This window comes from Squalius cephalus (assembly GCF_949319135.1).
Source record: "Squalius cephalus genome assembly, chromosome: 3".
Taxonomy (NCBI): domain Eukaryota; kingdom Metazoa; phylum Chordata; class Actinopteri; order Cypriniformes; family Leuciscidae; genus Squalius; species Squalius cephalus.
Genome location: NC_137124.1, coordinates 18,377,763 through 18,404,605, shown reverse-complemented (window position 1 = coordinate 18,404,605; position 26,843 = coordinate 18,377,763). Strand labels below are relative to the sequence as shown.

General features: G+C 40.2%; 1 protein-coding gene across 1 annotated transcript; it reads right to left on the bottom strand.

Annotated features, from left to right (window-relative positions):
* Positions 1 to 4,330: 4,330 nt before the first annotated feature.
* tnk1 (tyrosine kinase, non-receptor, 1) lies at positions 4,331 to 26,490 on the bottom strand. The gene is made up of 14 exons (XM_079866854.1): positions 26,192 to 26,490; positions 23,257 to 23,439; positions 21,043 to 21,113; positions 20,765 to 20,953; positions 20,492 to 20,644; positions 12,569 to 12,846; positions 12,314 to 12,440; positions 12,054 to 12,200; positions 11,720 to 11,814; positions 10,917 to 11,063; positions 10,736 to 10,800; positions 9,625 to 10,100; positions 5,096 to 5,191; positions 4,331 to 4,983 (listed from the first exon to the last, which is right to left on the bottom strand). The coding sequence occupies exons 2-14, from the start codon at positions 23,414 to 23,416 to the stop codon at positions 4,828 to 4,830; spliced, it is 2,160 nt and encodes a 719-aa protein (XP_079722980.1). The 5' UTR covers positions 23,417 to 23,439; positions 26,192 to 26,490; the 3' UTR covers positions 4,331 to 4,827.
* Between the last annotated feature and the right edge of the window lie 353 nt (positions 26,491 to 26,843).

Below are 26,843 nucleotides of genomic sequence, written 5' to 3'. Positions count from 1 at the left end.
TCCAAATAATCCAGCACCTCACCAGGTTCAGCCATATGCAGGTAAACATAGAATAAATGTATAACTGAGCGTTATTATTGTCTCAAACTTGGCTCTCCAGTCTAAAACAGTCTTCCAAATCTCTTGCCTGAAGGTCCTGCACCGGCTCCTCAACCTGCAGTGGTCCAGCTAGTGAACCAACCAGTTCCAGTTCAGCCGGTCATGAATCCAGCACCTCACCATGGTCAGCCATATGCAGGTAAACATAGAATAAATGCATATCTGAGTGTTACATTGAGATGTGCAAATGTTCAACAAAGGCTCCACTTTCCATTATACAATAAAAGTTTCAGATTTACTTTGTTGTCTCTTTATTGTCTGTTCATTCAGTGATCCAGAACACAGAAGCACATCAATACAAATAGTCGCACACAAAAAATTTGATTATTGTGTCAAACTTGGCTCTTCAGTCTAAAACAATCTTCCAAATCTCTTGCCTGAAGGTCCTGCACCGGCTCCTCCTGCAGAGCTGTAATATTTAGATGTTCAAATGTTATTTATTTTAAAGCCATAAGGAAATTGTGTGTGGAATGGATGTATTTAATGATCATTAATGCTAAGATAATGGAAGGCTAATGATGATGTATCTCTGTCCTCCTCATAAATGTCTCTAGCACCTGCAGTTCCACCGCTGGCTTTACCTTTTGGAGTCCCACCCGGTCTCGAGTACCTCATGGAGGTTGGCCTCTCTCTCTCTCTCTCTCTCGTTCTATCAATACATTTGTGTTAAAGTGTGGTGTCTGGCTACAACCTGTTTTGTTTAGTTTTTTTGTGCATTTCAGATAGACCAGATCCTTATCCACCAAAAAGTATCGTGTGTAGAGAGTGAGTCTTCTCCGAGCCATGTTCATGTTTCTTGTTTAATCATATTAGAGCACTGCCAATGTTTAAAAGCATTTTTGTCCACATCTTTATCATTTCTGATTGATTGCATACTTTTACCTGTGCCATATTTAAAGGAATAGTTCACCCAAAAATGTTGTCATCATTTACTCACCCTCATCTTGTTCCAAACCTGTATGAGTTTCTTTCTCATGCTGAACACAAGAAAATATATCTTAAAGAATCTCGATAACCAGTTGACGACACCCATTGACTTCCAAAGTATTGACTATTCCAAAGTATATCATTTTGGGGTGAACTATCCCTTTAATCTGACAAACTTTGATCATACTTGTCTACAGTGTTCACTGGCTTTGAGACCAACAACCAGTATAAGATCAAGAACAGCATCGGTCAAGAGATCTACCACGCCAAAGAAAAAAGTGACTGCTGCACACGCAATATCTGTGGTTCAGCGCGCTCTTTTCAAATGCGAATTAAAAACAACGTGGGTCAAGAGGTCATACGGATGATAAGACCAATGCGCTGCTTCCTGCAAGAGGTAGAAGACGTTATCAGTCTTATCAGGGGTTATGCAACATCTAATTAAAATGTCTTAATAGAGAAATTGGAGGGAGCTCCAACATAAAAGGCTTCAGACCTCAACACCAAATCAACGAGGATGCCATTGGCACCTAAAGTGACATTAAGCAGAATTTTTGGGGGACAATTTGCAGAATCACTTAATAAAGATGTTTGTATAGTTGAGCTTTTAACAAGAGTTACTGCTTTGTAAAGGAATGTTTTAGAACATGAACTACAACGAGAGATGTAAAGTCTCTCAAACCTATGCATCACAACTCCCGGTTCATTTTTAAAAATGACTCGTGATTCAGTGAGGAAGTGATGTTGTGAATTCAGTATCGGCTCGTGATTCAATGATAGTCTGATTTAAACCAATTCTATTCTGTTACAACCTGTAACTGTAGGTGCCTCAAATAACTTTATTTATTGCACACATTTCACACACTTTCCTTTCTTATTTAATACTTGATGTGAATTTTCCACCCTCAGATTGAGGTACAGGCTCCCCTTGGAGTTACCATAGGCTGTGTGAAACAGGAGTGGTCCTGCTTTTTACCAAAATTCTCTATCCTGGGCCCCAACAATGAGGTACTACTGAAAATCCAGGGGCCCTTCCTTCCTCTCAAATGCTGTGGTGACATAAACTTTGAGGTAACTTTTATTTCAGGCAATGCTAGTCCTTGAATTCATTATTTTTTTAGACTCAAACATGTTAAGGCGTTTTACATTTTGCATACCATTGCATGATTTGCACAACTAAGAAGGTCTGTCTTTAGGTAAAAGGCATGAATGGTGGGAAGTCAATTGGTCGAATCATAAAACAACGAAGTGGTTGCTTAAAGAAATGCTTCACTGATGCCAGCAACTTTTGCATCCAATTCCCTCTGGACATGGATGTTAAAATGAAGACTGTATTATTGGGTGCTTGCTTCCTTATTGTGAGTATTAAGTCAAGGATTTCAAGTGATTCACTGGACATAGCTGTATAAATTGTATGCTAGAGAAGTTCATTCAGATCTGGCATTTTAAACTTTATCGGAAATTAATTGTGTTAAAATAAATTGGGCCAGATTTGATAGCGCAAACTCTCTTTTGACATTAAACAGTAAGGATTTATTAAAGACATGCAATGAAAAATTATTTTTGTGGCTGACCTTATTGTTATGCATTTGTTGGAGTTTTCCTTTCAGGCAAAATGTATGGGAGGAGAGTATTTAAATATATCATGCAATGTGATTGGTTTGCGGTATTCAATGTACTTCGCGCATAGCCTATCACTGAAAAAAGGCATGTCTTGATCCATTTTGCGTTTATTAAATCTGGCCCATATAGTATTATAATAGTGATTTTTGTTTGGACTAATCTCTCTTCATTCTCTTTCTTTCTTCTTCCTCACAGGACATCCTGTTCTTTGACAAAGGTGGAAATTTATTTGTAAAAGTATTAAAGGCAGCATGAAATGCTTTTTTTCTATTTATAATCATTTCCTTGAGGGTCACTTGGTGAGGTTTTTATGGCTTTTTATTTTGTTATTTTATTTTTTATTTTTTGGTAAATAGCCTTTGCTACCATTCTCCATCCCATCCCTGGCACTCTGACTGAAAAGCTCAGTTTGAGCCAGGGCACTTGCCCTTTAAGACTTAAATGTAAACTCCCAACTGTCTTGATTGTAGGCTAGAATTATTTTGCATAGAAAATGATATATGCTTAATACAAATACTGTAGATATTTGCTTTAATGCATTAGAGGAGACAGCTACAGAATTATTAGAGGAAAGACATAAGACAATATGATATGTAAAATTGTGTTTGTGTAACTTTCCAAAAGTTGTTTATTGATTTAACTTCAATTGTACTGTTGTGGCTTTTATGTATTTGCACCATTCTCATCTGTGTTCAAACGTAAGCATTCTTCGAAATGTACTTTTAAAAGTTTGGGGTCTGTAAGATTTTTTTGAAAGACATTTAAAAAAAAATATCTGTAAGGATGTATTAAAGTGACTGTATAATGTTGCAAAAATAATTATATTTAAAATCAATTCTGTGCTTTTGAACTTTCTATTCTTTAAAGAATCCTGGGGGAAAATGCTGCGTGGTTTCCACAAAAAAATGTTAAGCAGCACATCAATAATAATAAAACAAATGTTTCTTGAGCACCAAATCAGAGTAATAGATTGATTTCTGAAGGATCACGTGACACTGACGACTGGAGTAATATAAATAAAAGAGTAAAATGTAATAATATTTTACAATATTACAATTGTATTGTGTTTTTGATTAGATAAATGCAGCCTTGGTGAGCATAAGAGACTTGGCATAAGGGCCTAAATTAACTGAATCAACCTCAAACAAAGTCACTTATCTGTCATAATTCCATTTTAAGTCTCTGAGGAGCCAGTGTGCAGTCTTTCAAGATTGTTAGGATTAATAAGGACTTGATGCAAATCCACATTTTATGTCTGCAGACGATTTGATTTGTTTCTTGAAAGTGTCAGTTTCTATTGTCACTCTTTTTCATAATTAGTATTTAGCTTTCATAATAAGATTTAGCTCTCCAATGACACATTGTGGTTGTTCTGGGTACAGCAACTCTTCTTTTCAGCCTCATTTCCCATTCAAGTATTGATGTAAAATTAATAGGACATTTATTTGTTAATGAATATTCTTCTACCATATGAGGTCTTGTTTTAATGTCACAATACAAGCACATGTTTCAACTGCAGAAACAATAACGTATTGGTAGTTTTCTGTCAACATTTTATGGCACACTTTGTTTTTGTGATAAATATATATATTTATATTTATATATTTAGCCTATAGGCTAACTTGGTATTTATGTGGAAAATGTTTGTTAAAACACTGGTGAAAAATCGAGTCATCTCTTTATGGAAAATACACAGCATTTTATTTTCCATAACCTTGTATGTTTTAATTTCTAATAATTGTATGAAAATCTGCAAAAAAGCAAGTTTTACTTTATTAAACATATACAAATATTCCTAACATTCCATAAGTCATATACATTTACACAGTTTCACTGAATTTATCACATACACATATCACAAACTATTTGAATACAAAAAAACTGTAAATAATTAACAATAAGCAGTCACAATGGCAACTGGAATGACATCTGTTAAAAAAAAACATTGTGCATTTAATACGAACGATTATGCTGTCTTTCCAAACAGATGTAAAATAACAACTGATATCACCAGTTTATCCATCAAGCAATAATACAGTCACTATAGATAGTTTCACATTGGAGATGAATGGAAACTTCATCAGAGTTTTTGTGTGACCTTGACAATTCAGTGATATCACAAAAAAATTGAAATCCTAAATAATTATGAACAATCTTAACGCTTAACATTGTCTTGCGTTAAACTCTTTCTCCTCGTTTATCCGGTGCAGTTCTTTCTCTGTTAACCAGCCGGATGACGTAACGGCTTGCCACATGCAGGTCCCAGTTGTAGCGGGCGAGGATTTTTTGGCATTCCTCACGAGAGCACTGATTCATGTAATAGAGCTGGTCTGTCTGATGACGCAAGGAAAACCCAAAAGATTGACAGTGAATGACATTGAGAATCAAAGTAATGTATGCAATGTATGAAATCGTTTACTTTGAACAAGTGTTAAATCTCTATTACTTTAAGCTGCTGTTCCGCCCTTGCAGGATTCCAGTCATTGCGATGCAGAGCTCTCTGAGCCTCCTCAATGGTCACTCCATGCACCGCCTCCTGAACCTGATGACAAAAGAGAATTGTATTACACAAAAAAATAAACAAAAAATATATTTTTAAAAACACATTACTTATAAATTTACTACGAAATACAAATAAAAGTATTTTTTTCATATAAGTAAGGCAAGTTACTTTGTTTTCCCATTCATTAACTGACAGATCTTCTGTCCTCATGTTGAGAGAAATCGGGAATAAGTGCAGCGCTGTTGTGTGCGTTGTGTAAACATGGCGGATATTGTAGTTCTAGACTAAATGTGAGCAAAAACTTGCACAAAAAGTATTGCACAATTGAGGGGAGTGAAATGCAAAATCAATTAATTAAATATGTTAAATTACACAAATGTATTTAATCTCACTTTATTAACCAATGTCTTAGCTGCTGACCTTTGATGATCCATTTCAACCATACTAATAAGCAAAAATGACTAGATAAACATCACATTTGTGTTTAATTTTTTTGTTTTTATTGCTTAAAGGAACACTCCACCGTTTTTTGAAATAGGGCTTATTCACCTTCTTTCCCACATTTAGATAGGTGGGCAAATGCATTTTTGTCTCAGTGCATGCGTTGTTTTAGTTTGACAGGGTCGGCGCTTGCTTAGCTTAGCACAATGAATGGAATCCTTTGTTGCCAGCTAGCATGTCCTGAGTAAAAGTGAAAAAAAAACAAAAAAACACACACCTAATTACTTCTTGTGGCCTGCGTATTCACACCGAGTACAAATAGCGATGCAGATTAATACTAGGTGATTTCCTAGGCAGATATTGACTTGGGACTATATTAGGGGGAAGCACAGGCGAAGCACTGCTGCTTAGGCGAAGCACTGCTGCTTAGGCGAAGCACTGCTACTTGGGCGCAGAGATATCACGCAACACATGAAATCCCACGACTTCCGTCAACATACCGGCGTGAATAGTAGCTGGCTATTTTTCCTACAGTAAATGAATGGCAATGAACATGGCTAATTTTGTGAGAGACGAAGATGGTGACTTCTCAGACAGTCAAGAGCCAGAGCCAGAACCATACCTGAGTTTTCAGAAGATGAGCTTCGTGCTTCGGAAATAGAATGACAGGAGGAGGAGGTTGCGATCGCTCAACAGCCTGAGGACTTGAGGATGAGAGCCAACACGAATTCACATTCACATATTATACCACATATTCACATTTCATGTGTTGCGTGATATCTCTGCGCCCAAGTAGCAGTGCTTCGCCTAAGCAGCAGTGATTCGCCTGTGCTTCCCCCTAATATAGTCCCAAGTCAATATCTGCCTAGGAAATCGCCTAGTATTAATCTGCATCGCTATTTGTACCTGTTGTGAATACGCAGGCCACAAGAAGTAATTAGGTGGGTTTTTTTGTTGTTTTTTTTATCACTTTTACTCAGGACATGCTAGCTGGCAACAAAGGATTCCATTCATTGTGCTAAGCTAAGCTAGCGCCGACCCTGTCAAACTAAAACAATGCATGCACTGAGACAAAAATGCATTTGCCCACCTATCTAAATGTGGGAAAGAAGGTGAATAAGCCCTATTTCAAAAAATGGTGGAGTGTTCCTTTAAGTAAGAGTGTTGAACTTTCTTCTCCTGCATCAGATTCTTCTGAAATCCAGAACGGCAGCACAGCAGAAAGGTTTGTTTGAGCTGTGTCTACTGTACAGGTGAGAATTTGCATTTCCTCCAGCCTGAGGCTTATTCATTTCCCTTTTGGTGTGTAAGGGCCTTTACATTTGCCAAAAATATAACTTTTTTCTAGGACTTGGTTAAGCTCACCGATTGGTCAAGGATGGAGTTTAAACCTGCAAAGTCCAGAAGTTTGGTGTTGAGGAGAGGGCATGTCCAGGATTGGTTTCGCTTTAAGATCAAGCAGGACACCATCCCAACGGTCCAAGAAAAGCCAGTGAAGAGCTTAGGGAAGTGACACAGGCAGACCTCAATGACAAGCAAAGCGTGATGGAAATGTTTAAGGAAGTTGAAACTTGGATGACATCCCTGGAGAAGAGCGGCTAACCCGGCAAGTATAAGGTTTGGGGATACCAGCGCGGAGTCATACCCAGAGTGCTCTGGCCACTGCTCATTTATGAGGTACCCGTCTCTACTGTGGAGAGGTTGGAAAGGAAGATGTACAACTATTTGAGGATATGGTAGGTCATTCCGAAAAGCTTCTGCTCCATAGGCCTGTAAAGTTCAGGCAGCTGCCAGTAACATCAGTGGTGGAGTATAAGGTATCAAAAACATGGCAGGCGATGATGCTGCGAGACAGTAAAGACCCAAGAGTACATCAGGTGGACATTGAGGTCAGAACAGGTCGCAAGTGGTTAGCCAGCAGTGCATTGAGGGAGACGGAGGAGCGCCATGAATAAGCAGGTGGGAGAGTGTGCGGGAGAAGGTTCTGACCTGGCAGGACATCTGGAACATGGAAGAGTACCGGAGTAAGTTACTCCATCAAACCTTCATACATGGCCACCTCCATACAAAGCCAGCTAACCTTGAGCATGTCCACTCCTCAAGAGGTCAAGTTTTGGTGGCAACATGACCAAATTTTAACTCTTGTGGCAAGAAAGAAGCCGAAACAACCTCTTAAGGGGCTTTGTTTCATTCAGTTCCTAAGGTCTGGGGAGAGTGTGAACACAGAGATGAGGAGTAAAGGAGTCCTGGCCACGGCAAACGACTGGTAGATGCGGTCAGACCTTAAGAAGCAGCTCAAATTTCCAGAGGAAATAATCCATATTAGCCTCAAACCTGATATTGTCTCTTTGAAGGACCCTTGGACTGCTTGGGATTGATGGCAGGGCTAGGAAACAGCTGGTAGCAAACATTACCAAACAGGCAGAGCTAGCATTCCGGTTGATATGGATAAAACGAAATGAGCGGTGGCAGAACCAACATGGTGAAGGGCAAAGAACACCTTGAGTTTGGAGGTGGAGACCAGGGGTGTAACTAGGACACCGGTTCTACCGGCAAAATTATATTTATTTATTTATTTTAACTTTACTGACCACAAACTTTTGAATGGTAGTCTCTGTATATATATATATATATATATATATATATATATATATATATATATATATATATATATATATATATTAGGGGTGGGCGATATAGCCTCAAAATTATATCACGATATTTCAAGAATATTTGCGATAATGATATTTATGACGATATAAAAAAAAAATTTGACAATTTTTTTTATTACATTTATCTCACCTAAATGTTTGCTCACTCATTGTGTTTTTACAATTGGGTAATTTTGTATTTCAGAGTTTACACAACACAAGGAAGCTTGATTTCAATCTTTGAATTAAATTGAAAAAAGTTGCAAAACATATATACAAAATAATAAAGATACAAATAAAGAGAAACGTTTTTGGGTAGGTCTAACACTATTCAGAAATACTACAGAAACTGAATAAGGTAATCAAATGTAAAATAACACTAGTCCTGACTAAATTAAATTAAAGGCTATTAATTCTGATTAACTTACAATGAAAGCTATCTTTTGTTGTTTTGACGACAACATTAATGACAGACACATATGGCTGCTGTCACTTTTAGAGCTAGTGCCCGGATCCATTACTGTTATACTGTCTGTCACACTGTCACGCACGTTTTATGGTTATTTCAGACATAACCGACTGTTTACGAATATGCTAACCATGACCGGAATTTTTACACAATTTTGCGTGTTTTTTCCCCCGTTAAAGCAATATAATCCACGAAACAGAACTTTTGTTACTCGCGAGCTGTTTGTGAGGCGGCTTTACTGTATGCACGCAGAGTAAACATCTCTCAGAGAGCGCGCGAGAGTACTGAATAGTTTAAAATCGCAAATGTTTAAACTGATAAGACTTAAAAAGAAGTGAAAATGATAAACTTTAGTTACGATGCAAGTGACAAAAGACAATTCCGTCATGTCCTGACTGCTAAACACAAGAGTGTGGTATCGACGCTTGACTTGTGCAACCCATTTTGAAAGCGAGAGAGAGAGAAGACGCGTCACCGCTGAAAACTCACGCGGTTGGTAAAATCAATATTTGCGGGGGAATTTCCCGCATTATAAGTGGTAGACCTGCGGGAATTATTAAAATACTATTGAAGTAGCTCCTTTTTAGGTACTAAATCGTCATTGGAGGCTGACTTGCTGCTCTCGCGCTCAGACAGGTGTTGTTATTGTGCGTGCTAAGGAACGTAATGCGCCATACGTCATTGCATCGCTATATCAGTGATATCGCGATATGACACTTTTTTATCATGTAAAAATGTATACCGGTATTATCGTGGACGGTATGATATGGCACACCCCTAATATATATATATATATATATATAAACTAATTATATATATTATAAGTTATTTATTACATTTTATAGAAATAGTACATAGTACATCACATTTATAAGATATAAAAATTGTTGAACATGAAAAAGTCTGCATACCTGCGCTATGACTGCTTCCTTGTTAACTTGTGGTGGATACCTCTCCCTTCCCTTCTCCCTCTCTTCTTTCTCTTGCTCTCTCTCAAGGCCATCATCTAACTGAGGGCTTGACTTGGCCAGATGTGCCATCCTGACAAGGTTGTTAGTCCCTAAACACTGCTGCTGTGGTTGGAATTGGACCTGTGTCTGTAGCTTTGGAGGAGTTTGAGGGGTCCAGCCAGCTGGGTTTGCTGTTCTCCGATCATGGAACATCATCTGGGGTTTGAAGCCAGTGGTTGGTGGGCTGATGCATTTGATGCTGGGGGGTGGTGGGCGTGGAGGTGGGATGACAACAGCATCACTAAACCTGCGGGGGTCTCTCATCAAATTACTCTGCATGAGTCTGCGTGGGTCAGGTCTCTGAGCTCCATTCCCACCAGCACCTTGACCTTTGTCCTTTGAAACATCAAGGATGGACTCCAGGCTTATCGACATGCCTGAAGAATGAGAGTAAGACACAGAATGGGATTAGATACACTATCATTCAAAATTTGAGGTTTGGTATGATTTTTTTTATGATTTTGGCTCTTATGCTCAGCACGGCTGCATTTATTTGATCAAAAATGCAGTAATATTGTTATTACTATTTGAATATATTTTAATGTAATTTATTCCTGTGATGGCAAAGCTGAATTTTCAGCAGCATTACTCCAGTCTTTAGTTTCACATGATCCTTCAGAAATTATTCTAACATGCTGATTTGGTGCTCAAGAAACATTTCTTACTATCATCAATGTTGAAAACAGTTGTTCTGCTTAATATTTTTGTGGAAATCATGATACATGTTTTGCAAAATTATTTGATAAATAGAAAGTTTAAAAGAAGAGCGTTTATTTGAAAAAAAATGTTTTATAACAATGTGAAAGTCTTTACTGTCACTTTTTGGTCAATTTAATGAATCCTTTAGGAATACAGGAAAAAAATCTTTAAAAAAAAATCTTGCCAACCCATAACTTTTGAATGCTAGTGTATAGCCTACAAGACAATAACCTATTTTGCAGTACGTTCAGGCCTTCAATAATACTCAAATGATAAAGTAAGAAGTTTGTTAGAGTATATTTTAAGTTCTAACCTGACATTTTCTTCAGATTTGAGACTGCCTTCTCTCTTGCTACTGGAATCCTCCAATGTCTGGGGCTGAAAAGTTCACATTGAATGGCAAAAGTCACATAAACAGTCCCATTAGAGTGACATTCAGCTCTTTAGTAAATTCAACCCATACTGTTTACAACTTAATTTAAAATGTCACTCACTCATCTGTTCGTTCTGGGGTGGCCCAGCTGCGTGTCGAACCAGACACAGAAGCTGCTGCTGTGAAAGCAGGGGCAGCTAACACAGGGGGGAACCAGCCAACACTTAGAGTTCTCTGGTTTTGCCCCTTCCACTCACAAATTTCCAGCCTATGAGGAAACATAAGAGCATAGCATAGTCAGTTTTATAGCATCTAAGATGACTTCCACAAAGCCCTATTTGGTTTCTCTACTTTTAATTTACAAATACATTTAGATGGATATTACACAGCACCTTCCCTTCTCTGTCAAGTCACTGATTTGCACTCCAAACTTCAATATATTGGGAAATCTATCTGCTAATGCATATTGCATATGCTAATTATTTCAATAGTATCAAATGTCACTAATATCTAAAACGGTTTAAAGTCATTGGTACCTAGTTTTGCTGTAATTATTAAATTATGAGGAATTTGTTCTGTCAAATTCAACATTTGTTGAATTTTTGTACTGTCCAAGTGTGGTTTGCATGAGAGTCTGACAAAACTTCTTTGATGATTGAAATTAGGGGTTGAACTATGAATGGAATGCTACTAAGTCAAAGGGAGGGGAGACAGGTTAATAATTACCCACAACGACCTTTACCAGAGCCAGAGTCAACTAAGATTTATTGGCATTACTGTTAACAATACTGCCAAAGAGCATAAGGTAAAGGAAATAGACAATATAGAAAATAAACAAAAAGAAGGGAGTAAATAAAAGAAAGAAAGAAAATACATTCGAATTAAAAATCAATTAAAATATAGTTTGCCAATGGGCTCTCTTACCCATGGTCTATTACAGTCACTAGATCATTCGCCTGTAGACAGAGTTTTCTGGGATCTATGAGATCTTTCACAGCACGAACCTCCATTGGCTGTGCCTGAAAATACATTAAAGAGAGAGAAATTAGAGAAAGAATACATCCTGAGTTTAGATACATCTTTTGTAATATCAATAGCACAAGTGGTGCTGTTCAAAAGATTGGGGTTGGTAAGATAATGCTCATCAAGGCTGTATTAATTTGGTAAAAAGTATATACTTACTGACCCAAAACCTTTGAACAGTAGTGTATAGTAATGAGATTATTTTTTTAATGAGAGGCAGAGGCTTAACACTTACATCTGCTACCATGGTGGTGAGCTGTGAGAAGGTCGGTCGGTCAGCAGGACTGCAGGCCCAACATTTGCGCATTACAGAGTACAACTCCTGCGGACAGTCTGGAGGTCTCTCCAACCGCTCACCTTCCCGCTCTATACGACACAAAATCTACACGACAACGCGCATCCATTAGTCACATTGGAAATAGTGGCGTTTACAGATGCACTTCATTAACGGAACACATTTTTTTACACTTTATCTGCATCAAACCAACTATGTACCTGTCTGCTAGACAGTCCCAACCAGGGCTCCTCACAGTAAGTGAACATTTCCCACAATGTGACACCAAACATCCAGACATCTGAAGCATGAGAGAAAGAACCCACACGCAAACTCTCAGGAGCACACCTACAGAAAGGAGGATGGAATTACTATCCTTGACCTAAGTGGGTAATAGTGAAACAATGAAGCTCACTGTTTCTACTCTTTGCTTTCTGAAATTGTACTCAGAACTCTTTTTAAATTCAGTTTCTCACCATGCGAAGGGGATGCGTTTGTGTGGCGTCATGATATAGGGGTCTTTGTTCAGATTCAAGCCTCTCATTAGTCCAAAGTCTCCAATCTTCACTTCCTCTCTAGCAGCCAAGAACACATTCCGGGCGGCAAGGTCTCTGTGGATGAAGCGTCTGGACTCTAGGTACTCCATACCTGCAGCAATCTGTGTGCTGAAGAGCCAGAGTCGGGAAAGAGGATATTCTCCCTGTCGTATACGCAGAGTGTCGTATAAAGAACCGAGAGGAGCCAGCTCTGTTACCTGATAAAAAAGAAAAAGTGTAATTATGTCATCCATCTTAGCATCACCAGCACTTCTTACGATTATCAATGCTTAATATTTTTGTGCAAACCATAATAAAAAAAAATTCAGGATTCTTGTCACGGTTCATGAATCGGCTGTCTCATGCTGATGTGTCTGTGTGAATGTAATTGTGTGGGTGTGGTTACTCGTTGTGTTGATTAGTGTCTCCAGCTGTCATCAATCTCAGTTCCCTTTATATGCCCAGTAATTTCCCTCTCATGTTGTCAGATCGTTGTGGTTGTTCCTCGGTGTGTGTCCTGTTCCTGTGCCTCGTCTGCTAAGATTCTTCGTTCTGGATTTCGTCAGTTCTTCGTGTCGTTTGATGTTCCACGGTTCCTGGTTGTCTTCACTCGAGCACGCAGTTCACCGCACCACCACCGGATCGCCATCTCGTCCCTGCTTCATCACCACCTGAGTGTTTGTCCCCGGCCTGTGTCTTTTTCTGACCATCTTAATAAACTGAGTTTTACTTGCAATTTGCATCCTCCTGTTATTTCATCACAGAACGATCTGACCAGATCATGGATGCAGCAAGCCCGTCCCAGATCAACGATTTCATCGCTCACAGTATCTCACGTATGGACCAGCAAGAGGAGAGCATCTCGGGCACAGGTCGGGCGGTGCAAGCACTCGTGAAGCAGGTGTCCGAGCTCACCCAACAGGTACAACTTCTACGGACTCCCACTGCGCCCCCCACGCCGTCCGTTCCCCCACCACCAGCGCCTGCTGCTGCAGACAGCCCAGAGCCACGCCTACCCACACCCGAGGGTTATTCCGGCGAGCCGGAATTTTGCAGAGCGTTCCTCACGAGATGTTCCATGCATTTCGCTCTACAGCCACGCACGTTCCGGAGCGAACAGGCTAAGGTGGCATTTGTGTTGACCCTGCTGTCAGGGAGAGCAGCGCTTTGGGGAACGGCGGTGTGGGAGAACGGAGACAACTGCTGCACCTCGTTCCTGGCACTCTCCGAGGAGATGAGGAGAGTATTCGATCGTGCAGTGGCGGGTAAGGAGGCGGCCAGATTACTCGCCGAACTGCGACAGGGAGAAGGCTCGGTGGCGGACTTTTCTATCCGGTTCCGCACCCTGGCCGCAGAGTGCCGTTGGAACGAGGAGGCGCAGTGGGATATGTTCCTGCATGGGCTGGCTGACCGCGTTCAACAGGAGATTTATGCCCTGGACTTACCCGAGACCCTCAATGGATTGGTGGAACTGGCTTTAAGAGTTGACGCTCGTCTGAATCGTGTGACCAGATTAACGCGTACCAGTCACCCACAGCCCAGCACGGAGGACCATCAACCCGGCGGCGCGAGCGCGGTCAGCCCCACATTCGACCATGAGCCCATGCAGGTGGGGAGAGCTCGGCTTTCCCGGGAGGAGAGGGAAAGGCGGAGATCCCAAGGACTCTGTCTTTACTGTGGCCGGGCGGGCCATTACATCCATGCCTGCCCGGTAAAAGGGCAAGCCCGATAGTAAGTATGAGGCTACTATCGGGTGGGATCTCCGCCGAGAAGACCTCATCACCATCATCGACCCTCCTCCCGGTAAGACTGAGATGGCGAACATCGACGCACAGCACCAGCGCACTACTGGATTCGGGAGCAGAGGGTAATTTCATGGACTTTAAACTTGCACTGAAGCTTCAGATTCCCATCACTCCTCTCTCACGTCACATTACTGTCAACGCACTCAATGGTCAAGAACTCCCCCGGATTACTCATTCTACTGAAAACATCACCCTCATCACTTCGGGCAATCATACGGAACTCATTTCATTTCACCTCATGGACTCACCACTTGCACCAGTGGTTTTGGGACACCCGTGGCTGTCCAAACACAATCCCCGTGTCGACTGGAGCACTAACACTGTTTCCACTTGGAGTAACCACTGTCATGAGTCTTGTTTACTGTCTGCCTGTCCTTCTGTGTCTGGTTCTGTGTTTCAGAGTGAGGCAGCGGATTTGTCAAACGTGCCCGCGGAGTACCTCGACCTGAAGGAGGTGTTCAGTAAGTCTCGTGCTGCTTCTCTTCCTCCGCATCGTTCCTATGACTGTGCGATAGATCTACTGCCAGGTAAATCTCCGCCTAAGGGCAAACTTTACTCTCTTTCTGTTCCCGAGAGGGAGGCCATGGAGAAATATATTTCTGATTCTCTAGCCTCTGGGTTCATCCAACCTTCCTCTTCTCCTGCGGGGGCGGGGTTCTTTTTCGTTGGGAAGAAGGATGGTTCTCTGCGACCTTGCATTGATTACCGAGAGCTGAACAACATCACGGTAAAGAATTCTTATCCTTTGCCGTTGATGTCTTCAGCTTTTGAGAGGTTGCAGGGAGCATCTATTTTCACGAAACTGGACTTACGTAATGCATATCATTTGGTTCGCATCAGGAAGGGGGATGAATGGAAAACCGCTTTTAATACCCCTAGAGGACACTTTGAATATTTGGTTATGCCTTTCGGGCTTTCCAACAGTCCAGCGGTTTTCCAGGCACTCGTTAATGACGTGTTGAGAGACATGGTTGATCGGTTCATATATGTTTACCTGGATGACATATTGATTTTTTCTTCGTCTCTCCAGGAACACGTTCAACACGTCAGACGAGTGCTCCAGAGATTGTTAGAGAATGGGCTTTTTGTCAAGGCGGAGAAATGCGCGTTTCATGCACAGTCTGTTCCCTTCCTAGGGTACATCATCTCTTCTGAGGGAGTGCGCATGGATCCTGACAAGGTTAAGGCTGTGGTAGATTGGCCAAGTCCAGATTCCCGTAAGGCCCTACAGCGGTTTCTGGGATTCGCCAATTTTTACCGGCGTTTTATTCGCAATTTCAGCCAACTAGTCGCACCTCTGACCGCCTTGACCTCCCCCCGAACGACGTTCAGGTGGTCGAACACTGCCGAGGCAGTGTTCACCAAACTTAAGAGTCGCTTCGTTTCGGCTCCCATTCTTGTCACCCCTGATCCCACACGTCAGTTCGTGGTGGAGGTCGACGCGTCAGAGGTGGGAGTAGGAGCAGTTCTTTCACAACGCGCTTCCTCAGACGACAAGATGCATCCCTGCGCGTTTTTTTCTCATCGACTGTCGCCTGCCGAACGTAATTATGACATTGGTAACAGAGAGTTGTTGGCGGTCAAGTTAGCGTTGGAGGAGTGGCGTCATTGGTTAGAGGGTTCGGGGGTACCCTTTATCGTTTGGACCGATCATAAGAATCTGGAATACATCAGATCTGCTAAAAGACTCAACTCCAGGCAGGCTCGGTGGGCTCTTTTTTTCGGACGTTTTGATTTTGTTCTCTCGTACCGCCCGGGTTCCAAAAACATCAAACCCGATTCTTTATCTCGTATTTTTGATCCTTCCGAACGCCCGGTGACTCCCGAGTGTATTTTACCTGAGAAGATTGTCGTCTCCACTCTAGTATGGGAGGTCGAATCGAGGGTCAAGACAGCCCTAGAAGGGGTAACGCCTCCGCCTGGTTGCCCACCGGGCCGTTTGTTTGTTCCGGAGGGGTTACGGTCCGACGTTATTCGATGGGGTCATTGCTCCAACGTGGCTTGTCATCCAGGAGTGACGCGAACCAGTTTTTTAGTTAAACAACGATTCTGGTGGCCATTAATGGCTCGCGACATTCACGATTTTGTATTGGCTTGTTCAGTCTGTGCCACTGGTAAGACATCTAACCAACCCCCAGATGGGCTACTTCGACCTCTGTCTGTCCCTTCAAGACCCTGGTCCCATATCGCTCTAGATTTTGTCACCGCCCTCCCGCCCTCCAAGGGCATGACGGTTGTTTTAACCGTAGTGGACCGGTTCTCGAAGGCGGCACATTTCATCCCCTTGCCCAAATTACCTTCAGCCAAGGAGACAGCGGTCACAGTCATAGATCACGTCTTTCGGTTACATGGCCTCCCGATGGACGTGGTCTCTGACAGAGGTTCCCAATTCGTATCCAAATTTTGGCGAGAATTTTGTAAGTTACTGGGGGCCACGGTCAGTCTGTCCTCGGGCTATCACCCCCAGAGCAATGGTCAGTCTGAACGAGCCAACCAGGACCTCGAGAGAATGTTGCGATGTTTGGTTGCCAAGAATCCGTCGTCCTGGAGCCAACAGCTTTCTATGGTGGAGTACGCCCACAATTCGTTACCAGTGTCATCCACGGGCCTCTCGCCTTTTAAGTGTAGTTTAGGTTACCAGCCACCAATTTTTCCTAGTCTGGAATCCGAGGTCGCGGTCCCCTCCGCTCACGCATTCGTCCAGAGGTGTCGCCATACTTGGACTAGAGCCCGTGAGACTCTACTCCAAGCAGGGGGGCGCATGAAGGCCAAGGCCGATCGCCACCGGTCAAAGCCTCCCGTTTACGTCGTGGGTCAAAAAGTGTGGCTTTCTACAAAGAATATTCCGCTCCGCTCCGTGTCTAACAAGTTAGCTCCCAAATTCATTGGCCCGTTTCCTGTCACCAAAATTATTAGTCCGGTGACAGTCCGACTCAAACTCCCTCCTGCGTACAGGAGAATTCATCCCGCCTTCCATGTATCCAAAATCAAGCCTGTGTTTTATTCTCACTTTAATCCGCCTGCCCCGGTTCCCCCCCCGCCGCGACTCGTAGATGGGGAACCAACTTATTCGGTACATCGCATTCTGGACTCGAGACGGAGGGGACGCGGATTTCAGTACTTGGTGGACTGGGAGGGTTACGGTCCGGAGGAGAGAAGTTGGGTACCTGCTAGAGACATTCTGGATCACTCCCTTATCGATGATTACAATCGACAGGTAAGGGTGTCTGGGAACGCCAGGCGGCGTTCCTAGGAGAGGGGGTACTGTCACGGTTCATGAATCGGCTGTCTCATGCTGATGTGTCTGTGTGAATGTAATTGTGTGGGTGTGGTTACTCGTTGTGTTGATTAGTGTCTCCAGCTGTCATCAATCTCAGTTCCCTTTATATGCCCAGTAATTTCCCTCTCATGTTGTCAGATCGTTGTGGTTGTTCCTCGGTGTGTGTCCTGTTCCTGTGCCTCGTCTGCTAAGATTCTTCGTTCTGGATTTCGTCAGTTCTTCGTGTCGTTTGATGTTCCACGGTTCCTGGTTGTCTTCACTCGAGCACGCAGTTCACCGCACCACCACCGGATCGCCATCTCGTCCCTGCTTCATCACCACCTGAGTGTTTGTCCCCGGCCTGTGTCTTTTTCTGACCATCTTAATAAACTGAGTTTTACTTGCAATTTGCATCCTCCTGTTATTTCATCACAATTCTTTAATGCATAGAAAGTTCAAAAGAACAGCCTTTTCTTAAAATAGAAAGCTTTTGTAACATAATACATGTCTTTACTGTCCCTTTTGATCAATTGAATGCATCCTTGTTTATATATATATTTTTATTTTACTCCACTATCTATTAGAATAATGTTAAATAATGTTAATGTTAAAATAATGTAAAGTAAAATACAAATGACCAAAAAGTAATGCAGTGTATGCACCAAGATGTTATACTAATATAAACATTTTATTTTGTATTGTACTTTCTGCAAGTTACATTGTTGCGCCAGTATGTAGCGAAAAGTTATTCCCTTTATGAGTGAATTACTGAATCATTGAATAAACTGTTTGGTTCAGAAACACAATTAATTCAGGTCTTTACAAGCGAGTCATTGAATCATTCGTTCAACAGATTCACTCAAATACACTGATTCATTGAAGAAAGTGCAGTGGTTAATTCTGCTTTAATTTGAACATTTGTTTCCTTAGCGAAACACACAAAAAAGTAAATGTAAATATTGTATCTAAACTGTAGATATTTATTAACTTCTTATTTATTGAACTGTTACAGTGAGGAAAATAAGTATTTGAACACCCTGCTATTTTGCAAGTTCTCCCACTTGGAAATCATGGAGGGGTCTGAAATTGTCATCGTAGGTGCATGTCCACTGTGAGAGACATAATCTAAAAAAAAAAAATCAGAAATCACAATATATGATTTTTTAACTATTTATTTGTATGATACAGCTGCAAATAAGTATTTGAACACCTGTCTATCAGCTAGAATTCTGACCCTCAAAGACCTGTTAGTCTGCCTTTAAAATGTCCACCTCCACTCCATTTATTATCCTAAATTAGATGCACCTGTTTGAGGTCGTTAGCTGCATAAAGACACCTGTCCACCCCATACAATCAGTAAGAATCCAACTACTAACATGGCCAAGACTAAAGAGCTGTCCAAAGACACTAGAGACAAAATTGTACACCTCCACAAGGCTGGAAAGGGCTACGGGGAAATTGCCAAGCAGCTTGGTGAAAAAAGGTCCACTGTTGGAGCAATCATTAGAAAATGGAAGAAGCTAAACATGACTGTCAATCTCCCTCGGACTGGGGCTCCATGCAAGATCTCATCTCGTGGGGTCTCAATGATCCTAAGAAAGGTGAGAAATCAGCCCAGAACTACACGGGAGGAGCTGGTCAATGACCTGAAAAGAGCTGGGACCACCGTTTCCAAGGTTACTGTTGGTAATACACTACGTCATGGTTTGAAATCATGCATGGCACGGAAGGTTCCCCTGCTTAAACCAGCACATGTCAAGGCCCGTCTTAAGTTTGCCAATGACCATTTGGATGATCCAGAGGAGTCATTGGAGAAAGTCATGTGGTCAGATGAGACCAAAATAGAACTTTTTGGTCATAATTCCACTAAACGTGTTTGGAGGAAGAAGAATGATGAGTACCATCCCAAGAACACCATCCCAACTGTGAAGCATGGGGGTGGTAGCATCATGCTTTGGGGGTGTTTTTCTGCACATGGGACAGGGCGACTGCACTGTATTAAGGAGAGGATGACCGGGGCCATGTATTGTGAGATTTTGGGGAACAACCTCCTTCCCTCAGTTAGAGCATTGAAGATGGGTCGAGGCTGGGTCTTCCAACATGACAATGACCCGAAGCACACAGCCAGGATAACCAAGGAGTGGCTCTGTAAAAAGCATATCAAGGTTCTGGCGTGGCCTAGCCAGTCTCCAGACCTAAACCCAATAGAGAATCTTTGGAGGGAGCTCAAACTCAGTGTTTCTCAGCGACAGCCCAGAAACCTGACTGATCTAGAGAAGATCTGTGTGGAGGAGTGGGCCAAAATCCCTCCTGCAGTGTGTGCAAACCTGGTGAAAAACTACAGGAAACGTTTGACCTCTGTAATTGCAAACAAAGGCTACTGTACCAAATATTAACATTGATTTTCTCAGGTGTTCAAATACTTATTTGCAGCTGTATCATACAAATAAATAGTTAAAAAATCATACATTGTGATTTCTGGATTTTTTTTTTTTTAGATTATGTCTCTCACAGTGGACATGCACCTACGATGACAATTTCAGACCCCTCCATGATTTCTAAGTGGGAGAACTTGCAAAATAGCAGGGTGTTCAAATACTTATTTTCCTCACTGTATATAAAACCCAATACCACACTCACATTCATGTTTTGGTCTGAATGTCAGCAGGACTGATACAATAAACAGTAAAGTTACAATAAAACAAATATAAAAAATGGAATAAGTTGTTTATAGGTAAATGCATACAAAGAATCTAATATTAGTAAAGAATATGATTTTAGATGAAAAGTTATGTTTACCATTTTAAGAGGATGAGTAAGGACAACACCATAGAGGTGTATAATGTTGTGATGGTCCAGAGACTGCATGATTGTAACTTCCTGGAGGAACTCAGTCACCATGTCGTCCTGTCTGCACGATCCACTCCTCAAGGTTTTCACTGCTACAGGCAACTTAAAAAGAGGGAAACATGACAGTTAGGATGACATTTATTCCTGTGTTTAAGCATCTTGATAGACAAAAAAGAGGACATACGTAGTCGTAGATACTCATTTTTGGTATAGAGTACTCACCACTCGTCCAGTCGGTGTGTGCCACTCTGCTTTCCTAACTACCCCAAATGAACCTGAGCCTAGCCTGTCCCCAAAGATCAGTTCACTGTTCTGGATAAGACAGGGGAGCGTGCGGCCCGTCTCTGGCCCCTGGCCTGACCTAACACCATTATTCTGCTCACTTCCATCAGGGGTGCAAGCATTGAAAGGCTAGCAGAAAACAGACAGTGATTAGCACAGGTAGGCTAAGTGAATGAATAAACAGAGAGGGTGTGTAAAGATGTCAAATACTACTATACCTTCGTCATCCGTGACCGTGGTCGCATGTTGGTTTTGTAATGTTTGACGGCTACCCATAATCGTCGCTGTCCTTTTGACACACACACACACACAAAAAAAATAATCACAGGAAAACCCCAATAAATACAAAGCTAAGAACTAACAAACAGACACACAAAACATGTTGCAAGTTAGAAGAAAAGGTTATATATAGAACTTTAAAGGGTTCTGTCAGGCACTTAATATATAGAACCTTCTAGGGGTTTCCATCATGAATTTATGGATTTAGTTTTAATTCATTTTTAAATTAATATTTTTTTGTAAACATGCTTTATCGCTGACACTAAACATGAAAGAATTTTGCAATCATTAAAGACATTTCTTCTTATTTGTGACCCTGGATCACAAAATCAGTCATAAGTCGCAAGGGTATATTTGTGGCAATAGCCAACAATACATTGTATCGGTCAAAATTATCGATTTTACTTTTATGGCAAAAATCATTAGGATATTTAGTAAAGATCATGTTCCATGAAGATAATTTATAAATTTTCTACCGTAAATATATAAAACATTTATTTTTGTGAGTGAATGCAGCACAATCGCGAGCATAAATGGACAAATTTAAAGGCGTTTTTCTCAATGTTTCGATTTTTTTTCACCCTCAGATTCCAGATTTTCAAATAGTTGTATCTCAACCAAATATTGTCCTATTCTAACAAACCATACATCAATGGAAAGCTTATTTATTCAGCTTCCATGTGATGTAGAAATCTCAATTTTAAAAAATTGACCCATGTGACTGGTTTTGTGATCCAGGGTCACATATAGAACCTTTTTGGCATAAATGGTTCTTTAAAATTGAGTCAAGAACCCTATGGTTATACAGAACCCTATGGCTATAGAACCCAATTGAAACTTTTTTCTAAGAGTGTATATTAGTTTTTCACAATTGCTAAAACACTAAACCCCATTCTCTGAACCAAATGCTCAATTGCCTAAACATATTTGTCAAATATTTCAAGTTCATGTCCAAAAGGTCAAAGAAAACTCTAAATGAAAAGCAGTACACTCAAAAGAGATGTGCAACTTCAAAATCAAGGTCAAAGAGAGATTCATTCTGCCTCAGCATCACATCTTCATGCTGGGTTCGGCCTGAGAATCTTTTCCACATTACAGGCAATTATGTCCCTTGCCACTTGCCAGCCAAAGGAAAAAACACATACTCTTCCTCCTCTCCCTCTCAGATTGTTTCCTTCCATAGTTGGTATCAACATTCAGTGCACCTGTGCACACTGGCTTATATTTTGGACAGTTGGTCTGATCACATCATTACAAACAAGTGTGAACAATTTTGGGCCATTGTGTGTAAACGATGAAAACTGTGGTAGTTGTGTTTCACTTTTGCCACTTGTGTTACTGTTTTGCAACACAAGTGCATCACAATGCAAAATGTGTTTTAGTGAGTGATAATGTTTAGAGTTTTGCAAAAAGAATGCATATGATTTGCAAATGGTGTCTAACTGCCTGAACTTATTTAAGGTTTTGAAGAAAGAGCGATTTAGGCCATTGAGAATTATGTTCAGAGGACAGAGTTTAGTCAGTGTTTTAAAAATTGTGAAAAACTGTACTGGACTGGATTTTGCAGTTAAAAAAAAAAAAAAAAAAGATTGTACTGGAGCTTTTCATTTAGTTTTCTTTGACCTTTTGGGCTTTTGTAGTTAGACTACTGCATTTTTACAGTATGCAAGTGCTGGATATAGAGCACTAGACTTGCAAAATGCATACAGTGTACAATATATTCACCTTACCAAGTTGTGATTACTATACTTTTACTACTGTATACAATATACTTTTTTTTTACTACATGCTCTGGATGCTGCTATGTAGTGTCTAATGAATGTTCTGTAGTGTTTATATATTGACTGATGGTGTGTATGATCTGAAAGCTTTGATTTTGAGAACAGGTGAAATGGTTTTGAGACGATTGTTTGATTTTGTTTTTTTTCAGAAAAATCTGGGCTTTTTTGTAATTAGTTTGAAGATTTGGTTTTGTTTAATGTTGTGAGAAAATGAGTGAAGGCTTCAAGAAACGTGTCTAAGCAATTGTGAAAAACTGTAAAGGTAATAATGATATCAGAAACATTATATTTAGCCCTGAAAGAGATTTAAGTACACAAAACAAATCAAAACAACATGATCTTCAAATAAAAAAACTGCTTTACAAGACAAACCTGGTTTACTAATGCCAATCTGTTCGAGATCTGCTTCTTTAACGTAGTTCAGGTGTTCAATTCGTGTCACATTGAGTCCATCTCGCATCCTTAGGTAGAATCTCTCTAGCTGCACTTCAGCGAGGAGCTGGTACAGCCACTGAGTGTCATGATCCATCATTATTAGACTGTCCCACAGCAACTCTGAGAGGCAAACAGAGCAATGAGATAAGATCAAAAAAGGAAGTACGATAAGCCTAAAAAATCTGAGAGTGTTACTTGATTGAAAGAGATTCTTTATTTTTCTGGTTAGCACTTTACAGTTTTGGATTTATTTTCATAGAAACTAGTTATATACACCTAGAGTACTGCATTTAAATATCTCTTCTGAACAGACACCGCACGGCTGTTAGAATTAGAGGTTTCATTGGGTTGCTATGGATGCCTGTTGGGAATTTGCAGCCAGCCAAAAAAAACAAGAGAGCTTTGTTGAGAAAGTCCTCTTAAAGTGCAAGGTGCTTTAATCCCTTTTTACTTTATTCGGTTTAGATTTACAGGGATGGTGCACATAACTCATTTCTGAAAATTTGCCAGTTTGGCTGTTTGAGGTCATTTTCAACTGTAGTTCAACTGGATGTATTATCAACTAAATAAATAAATAAACTAAATAAAGATTTATATACATTTAAAACTGTTTTCAAAATACATTTAATACTAATTTTGATAACACGTTACAATAAGGTCCTCTGAGATTACATTAGTTAATGCATTATCTAACTTAAGTGAACAATGAGCAATGCATTAAATAATCCATTAAATAATATTAACAGATACAATTTTTGATTTGAATAATCTATTTGTAAATGCTGACATTAACATTAACATCACAGCTTTCGAATACTCCCGTGTGTATTCGTGTAAGCGTTCTGTGAAGAGTTTCAAAGGTTTCTATTTACAATGTGTTTTCGAAGTGTTAATCATTGTAGCCAATCACAGACATACCTGTAGAGCATGTGAACGCAATGGCCAATCAGAGGCGTTTAAGTTAGTCAGAACCTGCTCAGCACAGCGCAAAACACCAAGCTTCAGTGATTATAAAAGGAGCGCTCTTTGCTCGTTTTCTGTTAATAATCCATATACAATTTGAATAAAAGTTTTTGTTTTTCATGCTGCAAAGTTTCTGGATTTACAACTCTATCCAAAACAGCAATGATTGACAGTGATATAACCATAGCAACAGACGGGGCCAAAACAATCTGATACTTGAATCAAGGAAGCAGAGAAGTTTATAAACCAAACAAACCACTTTTTTCAGCAGATGCCAATGAGGAGAAAGGTATGTGGCCAACCACTTCAGGCATGTGTGTGTAAAAGAGAATGATTTACCTGTGCAATACAATTAAACTCATAAAGTAATTACCGGTATGCTATGAATGACCACTGAATACCTCTCTAATGTATTCTAACTTGTTTGTATTGGCAAGGAAATCTCCCCTCTCCCCCTCTAACAGCTTCATACTGTATGCACAAGTATGCAAAGCATTGTTTTAAAGTTATGTGCAGAATAGGATGAAACCTTAAATAAATACTAGTTTGAGCTGTTCAGCACTGTCATTGCCTTCACGTGTATGTGAACTCCTATCAGCATGCGTACAAAGAGAAAATGAGAAACTCTCTGCTCTCTTGTGTTTACAGAACTAGGACAACATACAGACCAACTCAGAGTCAGACACATGACCTTGTCCTTTAGTGAATAATCAGCCAGTATACTTGAATAGATCACTCTAAAACTATGGGGGCTTGTCTGAGCAGGTAACCCGAGAGCGTCAAAATAAGATTCTAAGACAACACGCCCAAAATCCACACCCTGACTGACAAGAGAAAAATGATATTTGAAGAGGACACTGAAAGATTATCACACAACAAATCATTTCAGTTAACAAGTTGCAACATTCAGGCCTGTTTTCCTCTAGCCAACTTGATGAAGCCGTGCTTGGTTGTTTCCATTCACATTTCATATGGGTGTGAACTGATAGATAAGACAGATTCTACAGCATTACATCAAATATGTTTCAAACGTTTTAAAGTCTTGAAAGCAGAAAAGAGTGGCCATTGACAAAGTTATGAAGAAGTGTAAACCCAGCGCATTGAAACAAATGACAGCTTCTGTTGGTTTGGGATTTTTGTCAAAAGGTCTGACTTTAATCCTTCAAAAACTATAGAAATCTGTCAAACATATGCAGGTGACTTATGACCGGTTAGTCACAAAAAAAATATGTAGGTAATACTACATATTACTAATTTTCCAATTAACAGTGTAGTACTAATTATTATATCACAGTTATCTGAGAGATTTGTTGTAGGCCTAGTCTTTGCCTGGTCATTTCTTTTACACAAACATGAAATAGCAAAACAGATGACAGCATTAATAATACGGCATTAATAATGTCAGTTCAGTTGTTTCTTTTTTTACAAAATGTGTAATTTCAACAAATATAAAAAGCACATAGGCCTACACTGAAACTGAAACTACACACACTGTAGGTAGGAAAAAAACTGCATAAAGATTAACATTGTATGTATAGCCTATCCTATAGACTAGATTAAACTGCAGGGGATTTATTGCAGGGGATACGAAGTAAAGTCTTTAATGCAGCTTCAGAACGCAAACGTACAAATAATAACAGCCTACTCATAGTTTCACTTTGTACTATAAATCAGCCATTAAAGCAGATATGGTCGACTTAGATAGATACCTGTGCCCAGGTGAGTGTTTGAAGCATAACACCAAAGCGGAAATGACGCTTTTTCAAAAATAATTCCCTAGTAAATCCTTAGTTTTGACCAACCAGTTTAGACTCTCATGCACTTTGATTAAATATATTACTTATTTAATTATATAATTCACTTGTTGCAGACTAAGAATGCTACTTAGTAAACAAAAGCGTATACTTACAAACGATCGACGTTATTGTCCACAATAGAATCACTTCTTCTTCAGCTCGTGTCAAATGCACTCTTGGTATTATGTCCTTTAAGTCCACGTTTCACGTATGTTTATAATGTTAAAATCCGCCATACTAGAACAGCCTATAAAAAAAGTAGTATTCTGACTATAATTTATCTGAAGTTATAAGAGTTTGTAAAATAAGGACAGGTGTTTTAGACTGCGTCTGACGTCTCTATGTGATTTCAAAGCGTTCGGGCTGAGTTCTCCGTCACACCGCCTCCTCAAGTCCTCCGCCCTTCACCAATACTTCCCCCTCTTCACTTGCTGGATTTATACCTTTCTATTACATCATACTAATAATGACGGTTGTTTTTCTCCCCAAATTTGACAATCATGTAGATTGTGTAGCTATTTATCTTCTTCCTTTCCCCCGTTTATTTTTTTATTTTTTATCATGCTGCATGATTTCAAAAATCTACTTTTAAAAAAGGCACTATTCTTCCTCTGTAGCCTACTTGAAAACCACGTTATTGTTTTTGATTACCCATCATAATTATAAAAAATATTATTATTGTTTCATACTCTTTATAATAAATACAACTTTACACTGTGTGTATTTGTGTCTGCAACTTATATTTATTTTGAATATTATGTAGTT